The 7,280-nt window shown below is 33.8% G+C and overlaps 1 protein-coding gene across 2 annotated transcripts in view; it reads left to right on the top strand.

The window, feature by feature from the left end:
- Window positions 1-6,988: 6,988 nt before the first annotated feature.
- The window catches only part of POF1B (POF1B actin binding protein), an 83,961-nt gene continuing 83,669 nt past the window's right edge, over window positions 6,989-7,280 (top strand). Inside the window, exons 1-2 of one of the 2 annotated variants that reach the window (XM_019717429.3) lie at window positions 6,989-7,101; window positions 7,220-7,280. The exon at window positions 7,220-7,280 is cut by the window's right edge and continues 260 nt beyond it. In XM_019717429.3, coding sequence (XP_019572988.3) covers window positions 7,259-7,280 — 22 coding nt within the window. In that variant the 5' untranslated portion in view covers window positions 6,989-7,101; window positions 7,220-7,258. The remainder of the gene's footprint in view (window positions 7,102-7,219) is intronic. The other variant, XM_019717430.3, reaches the window with a different exon arrangement.

Raw genomic sequence — 7,280 nt, 5'->3', positions numbered from 1 at the left:
TATATCTACAAAGAGTCTTGTTGGGATTTTTATTGGTATTGCATTAAGTTTATAAATCAATTTGGAGATAGTTGGCATCATAATTGTATGGAATCTTCTGATCCATGAGCATGGGAATGGGATATCTGTTCATTTATTTAGGCCTTATTTGATTTGTTTCATTAGCATTTAGTAGTTTTTAGCATACAACTCATATATTGATATATAATTTAATATTTCATTGGGGGAATTGTGGATGTTATTGTTTGTTTTTATTTTGATTTCAATTTTTTTATTGGTAATGCATATAAATACTATGATCTTTTGTACACTCATCTTGTATCTGCAGTCTTCCCAAATTCATTAGTTCCAAAAGGTTTCTTACAGCCTCCTTGGGATTGTATACAAAGACAATCATGTCATTTTATGAATAAGGGTAGTTTTATTTTTCTTTCAAATTTGAAATTTTTTTATTTCGTTTTCTTCCCTTTTTTATTGTCAAGAACTTCATTAAAGCATAGGGAATAGAGTCAATGGAATTTTAACAGCTATATACGATGTCAGAGGGGTAGTAGATTGGGAGAGGGGGTTATCACTTTGTGAGGGGTGTAAATGTCTAACTATTACATTGTTTTCTACACCTGACACTAATTTTTAAAATGTAAAAAACAAAACAAAAAAACAAAAAAAAACTTTGTGCATGATATTGAATAGGAGAGTAGAAATCCTTGCTAGTTTCTAATTGCAGGGGGAAGCATTCTGTTTTTCACTATGAAATATGATGTATGCTGTAGGTTTTTTGTCAATGCCCTTATTCAGATTGAGGAAATTTTCTTCTTTTCCTAGTTTACTGAGACTTTTCATCAGGCATGAATGTAGGATTTTGTCAAGTGCTTTTTCTCCATCTACTGAGATGACTGTATGTTTTTTTCTTCTTTTTTGGTTTGTTAATATGGTGAATTATATTGATTGGTTTTTTAATGTTGAATTAGTCTTGCATTCCTGGGATAAACCCCACTTGTTCATAATATATTAATCTTTTTGTAGATTGTTTGATTTGAATTGTTAATATTCTGAGTTTATGTTCATGAGGGTTACTGCTCTGTAGCTTTTTCTTGTAAAGTCTTTCTCTGTTTTTAGTATCAGGGTAATTCTGGCCATATAAAATACATTAGGAAGTGTTCCTCTTCTGTTTTCTGGAAGAGATTTTATAGAAAATATATTGATTTTTTTCTTAATGTTTGGTAGAATTCAGCATTTTTTTTTTCTTTTTGGGAGGTTTATTATTATAAATTCTAGCTCTTTCATAGATACAGGGTTAGTTTATTTCATCTTGGGGGAGTTGTGGTAGTTTTTGGTTTTCAAGTTACTGATACATTTATTCTAAGTTGGAGAATGTATGTGCATAGTTATTCATAGGGTACTTCATTATCTTATTAATGTCTGTAGAATCACTATGATATCTCCTCTTTCATTCACAATTTTTTTTTTACTATCTTTTTTCTTTGTCTTGTCTAGAGGATTCTTTGTTTAGAGGATTATCCATTTTATTGATTTTTTTTCAGAGAACCATCTTTTGGTTTTATTGATTTTATCTGTTCTTTGTCTGTTCTTAATCTCATTGATTTCAATTCATATATATATATATATATATATATATATATATATATATATATATATATATATATATGATTTCCCTTCTTCTGTTTGCTAATTGTTTGGGTAATTTTTTACATGTATCTTAAATAATTTGACTACATTTAAAATTACTCCTTATAAATTCTCTATATTACAACACAGATACCTATAACACACATCACAGGACTTTATCTTTTAACTAAGCTCTTCCATCCTAGTCAAGCTTTTTAAATTATAAATGACTGCCTTACAATCAAGCTTCATTGTACCTCCTCCTTTTTTAAAGTTGATTGAGCTTTGACAATGTCATCTGGCCATTCCCCACTTGTATTCCCTCATATAATACTTTCTTCTAGGCAGATTTCTGTGTGCAAAATCATAGCAAGCCCTTCCTTCCTTTATCACAAGTCAAATCTAGAGCATAATGCTAATAATTGCCATTTATTTTGTAGCTACTAAGTACCAGACTCCATGCTAAACACTTTATATGCATGTTATCTAATCTATATAACAAGCCCTTTGTTAGTGGTTATTATCCACTTCATTAAGAATAACAGAAGCTCAGAGAAGTAACATCTTTTACCAGCCCATAGCTAATATGTGGTAGAGCCAAAATTTAAATACAGCTCGTCTGATTGCAAAGTTACACTCATCAACACTGCACTGTATAACATTCTGGTATACTCCTATATTCTCTTTTTATTAAAATAAAGATATTTTATTTTTAATATTAGAATATCTTAGATACCTATAACTAATATACTACACTATAGTTTGTTCTCATCGTAACTTCTCCATATATGTAGAAAAATATGACTCTTATCCGGGGTTGTAGCTCACCTCTACTTCCTCGTAGACTTTTAATGACACATTCATGAGCTGCTTACAAATTTTTGCCTAATACATTGGAAATCTCATCTATTTGGCACTACCTTTTTCTTCTTCTGTCCAAGCCTGCCAGCAATGTACTGGTAGAATTTGGGGATTTTCAAACTTTAGCTTGCATAAGAATCACCAGGAGGGCTTGTTAAACAGATTGCTGGGACCCACTCCCCAGAGTTTCTGATTCAGTAAATCTGAGATGGGGCCCAAAAATCTGCATTTTTAATAATTTCCCTGGTGAAGCTGATGCTTCTGGTTCAGAGACCTTACTTTTAGTATCACTGGTATAGTGATGTGGCTGATCAAATGGTCTTTAGTATGTTTTCATGATATTGGTAGAATAAAAAGCTAGATATGAATTCCCACTTACTTTATGAGTTTAGTTTAAAGCATATGAAAGGAAAAGCATAAAGAAAAATCTGAAGAACATAAGTCACTAAAGTTATTCCACACAAAATATATTCCATCACCAATAAAACTTGAAAAACTCTACACATCATTGATCCATTTAGAAGATCACAGTATACATTAGTTCGTGAAAGGCTTTAAAAATTGTCAATAAAGCTACTTCTCAAATTATATTCAACCAAGAATTTCTTAAACTCATTTTGTCATAAAACCCTGTTCTAGGTAGAATATACACTGTAGACTAGTGTTATTCAGGATATAGTGTGAGAAACACTGCTCTAAATTAATATTTCTTATAGGAAAGGTCAGACATCCCTCAGTATCTGCCAGAATCATAGAGGCTTGGTGCATATTCAACTGCATTCAAATAGCACTGAAGAGTTATTTACTCTGTCTAGAATCTAGGGCTGGTTTTCTATAGTATGGTTCTTGGAACACTGGAATTATTTCTGAGCAAAATAATACCACAGTTAAAATTTACTTAAAGATAGACAGAAAGATAAGGGATACCAAAGGTCTTTCAGGGATCACCTAGTTCTATTCTAACTATGTGTATCATCAGACACCTGATAGTCTGGTAGAGACTTTTGACTTGAATTGATGTCAGACTAAGCTGTTCAGTTTGTAAACATTGCCATTCATTTTTTTAAAAATCAAGACAATGATTATTTTCAGAGCTGATATTCTGAAACACTGCCCAGTCTGAAGTTTCCCAACAGCAGTTAAGCAAGCTCAACTTCAAGTTCTGTCAGAAGACTGGAATGGGGTTCTGCTGGATCAAGTAACTTGAACCCATTTAGTGAAACATAAGTGCTTTCATACAATCATCTCACCACCTTAGGCTTCACTCCCTCTGACCAGTGCTTGTTGACCCTTTCCATATGAACATGCTTTTCCTTTATCATAGAGAAGGCAGAAGTAGAAAGACTTGAATAACCACTTTACCTATCCTTTGACATTATACCATTAGCCTCAAGCAGTGGGCCAGGACTAGAGATAGATTTGAGTGTCATCCATAAAATAGGAGGTAGGGTACAGGATTATACACATAAAAACTCCACTACCGATGCTGATGAAATTCATTTCATGCTCAATTTATAGTTACTTATATTGTTTAGTTCTAAGATAATTCTGTACATCAATTTTGATAAATTAATGATCTATTTTACATTAATCTTTTCAAAAACCAGGGCTATGGCCACTTGGGACATTCATATTTGTTTTTCAAAGCCACAAAAATCACACCACACCATCTTTGAATAACACAGTTAAAACTCTTAAATATGGATAGTGTATTACAATTAACAGGCACTTTCACATCTGCTCCTAATAATAATCTTATGAGGTAGGTGAAATCAAGACTTTTTCAGATGGCTTTCAAAACAGTTTAGTGAAAATGTAAATCACTGTTTTTGTTTTTGTATTTGTTTTTTTACCAATAATATATAGGGTAGACATTCCGGATCCTTGCTCCATTCCTTTCTCCAAACATCAATATGGGAATTTTTGTTTTCTACTTTATTCATGTCTTCAGTTATTTGAATTTTTAAATAATTAATTATTTTAATAATCAGAAACAATAAAGATTTTAAAAAATCTGTTAGAATTGAATTAGCTTTACCAGGGATATCAGTTCTAAGGGGAAATAAAATCCATCATCATAAATGAGGTTTTGTTTTTAGTACTAAACACAAAATATCTATATTACTGAGTGAAACAAAATAACTGCCAGAAATATAATTAAGGATTCTCTGAATGAGTCTGGAGCCGAGAATAAGGAATCAACTCTTACTGTCCTATCCACCAATGTTAGAAAGGTAGCAAAATCATGAAGCTTGCAGAATGCAGTGTCAATCCTTGGATTTTAAGGAGAAAACAGGGCAAGTACCATTATAAAACAGTCAAATATATTTATAGATATTTATTCATCAAAAGTAGGTGAGTATTAACATCATCTATATAAAGGAGAAATAAAACAATTGGAGATGCAGGTCTTGAAGGTACAAATGAATTCTCAGAGAAGGAGTAGAAACTTTGGTGAGAATGATTGATAAGCCTCTCTGAGGTGAACAAGGGTGGTCAACATGTGCTTCACAGTTAGATGTGATTTGTCTTACAGATTGTGATTAATCTCATTTCTTATATACTATCCATGAGCTTCAAGCTCTTTCCTTCATGAGAGATGGAGAACTCTGATGGATGAGGTTCAAGGATTGGATGTGGGTATCAGTTTCACACATTAATTTTTGCTCAACTACATCTGGGTGGCTGCCTTCAAAATACCATATAACAAAGAAATGTAGAGGGAAGGTATGATTACCATTTAATGGATGAAGGAATTTTTATTCATCATGTAAATCTCTTACTTTTTTTACCAGGTCACCTCCTGGCTGCAGATATTAACAGCACTGTGTGTATGTGTTCATGTGTTTAAATTCAGATTTCAACAATCAGAGCTGACTAGATGACCCCACTTAACACTCATTCCCTGGTCACACATAAAGCTTATTCAAAATGATACTGCTAATAATATTAACAAGTTTTTGCTTTGATATTTTGCTAAGCTGTTTGGCAGGTCACATGTTTCTAATCAAATTTTCATTGATTCTTGAGGAACAGCATTCAAATGAACAAGGATTACATTTGAAAGCTCTGCACACAACACACAAATTTAAATGCAAACATATAGTAAATTATTTTAGAGTTTTAAAGGTTGATTTTCAGAATTTTGGATACTTCTCCCCCATAAAATATCCAAAGATACCTTTCAAAGTCACTTATAAGCTAGCAATTCAAAACTGTTTTTTGATTTTTCCATCTCGATGATTTATTAGATGACCAGATGCAGAATATAATTTTAAAGTTTATCTAGCAGTATAATATAGATAAGAGCTTTGACTCTAAAATGAGTTGCCCTATGTTCAAATCCCAGACCCACCATTTACTCGTTGTTTAACTCTGGGAAGTTTTTCAACCTGTTCAGTTCCTCACCTATCAACCCTCATACAGTGGTGAGGATGACAGATAATCCACGTAAAATTTCTCACAAAGCACCTAATCATAGTAAGTGACCAGTAAGTCACTATCCTTTGGTTCACTCAGCAAAATAAAAACTGGCTAGCCAGCTCTACGATATTCACCTCCCGTCCAGAATGGTGGTGGTATGCTAGATTTTATGATATATATACAGACAATGGAGAGACACTCCTTTTCTGAAGACACCCTCAGTGAATATTCTAGAGTTCAATGGTGCTGAAGTATCTTGCAAAGCAAGATCTGGTGGGTTAAGTAGGCATTATGATTATAATTTCAAATAGTAATTAATATAAGTGTTGAACACGTTTAAATCTCATTATGTCAGATGAGGCACCTCTCAGGACTTTCAGCTCCCTTAACAACCAGATATTAAAAAGGCAATCAAACTCAGTGTTTCCTAGGACACAAATAAAGTCAGGGTATATTCTTTTGTAAAAATGCAAAAGAATGAATATAAATGTTAAAGTGCAAAGCATTTGAGGAATTCTTAGATTTTTCTTGACCAATTCTCCATGTATAAACATCGATTCACTCATTTGGACAAACATACTTCAATGTAAATTAGAAAGCTATGTTAAACCTGGAGCAAGATAAACAGGTCCATAAATTAGAGAGAGTTGCCAGAAAGAAACTCCATGGTAATCTCCCTTAACTGCAATTATCAGCTGGGTTTTGCAAAGAATGCAAATTTATCTGTGAATTATTATGTCCCTAGGCTAATACCTCATATTTTGGTCTGGGACTCTGGAATGGTAATAGTCATACCTTTGCTAAGCTTCAAAAGAACCATGTCAAAGTCACTTTCATGTGATGTTTGTGACTTTTCTTTCTCTAATAAGTTTTGGCGTGGGCATGTCTTTGTCTGACTACTTAAAGTGAATTTCCAAATCTGTGGACTTGGAAGCTCTGGCTTCAGCCTTAAAATTCCACATTTCTGCTCTTTCCAGATTCCCTTACCTACTGGGCAGTCTTGTAGCTATCTCCGTGGCAAAGCAGAGCCTCTCGTGGCAGGTAAACCTGTCTGGTGAATCCACCCCTCAAGGGCGTGTCCGTACCATTTCCTGGAGCAATCTCACAGGGTGGCTCCACTTTCCATTCGCGCTCAAATACTTTGTTACCTTCTCTACAGCTGCCAGACCTGCTCCTGCTGCTGCTCAGGTAACTCATTTCTCCCTGGCACCACTATAGGCAGAGGTGGTTGATAAAAGTTTTGTACATGTGCCTACCTGCCTGTCTTTCTAGCCCTTCCTTTCATGATCTTCTGTTTGTTCCTTAGGGAGAGCATCTGGAGTGCACCTTGCTGACCACTGAGAAGATGATGAGCTCAAGCTATTGGA

The sequence above is a fragment of the Rhinolophus sinicus genome, chromosome 18 (genome assembly GCF_057876585.1).
Source record: "Rhinolophus sinicus isolate RSI-liver-muscle chromosome 18, RSI-T2T, whole genome shotgun sequence".
NCBI classification, from domain to species: Eukaryota; Metazoa; Chordata; class Mammalia; order Chiroptera; family Rhinolophidae; genus Rhinolophus; species Rhinolophus sinicus.
Note: the sequence above shows the minus strand (reverse complement) of the source record. Positions and strands in the feature narration are given on the sequence as shown.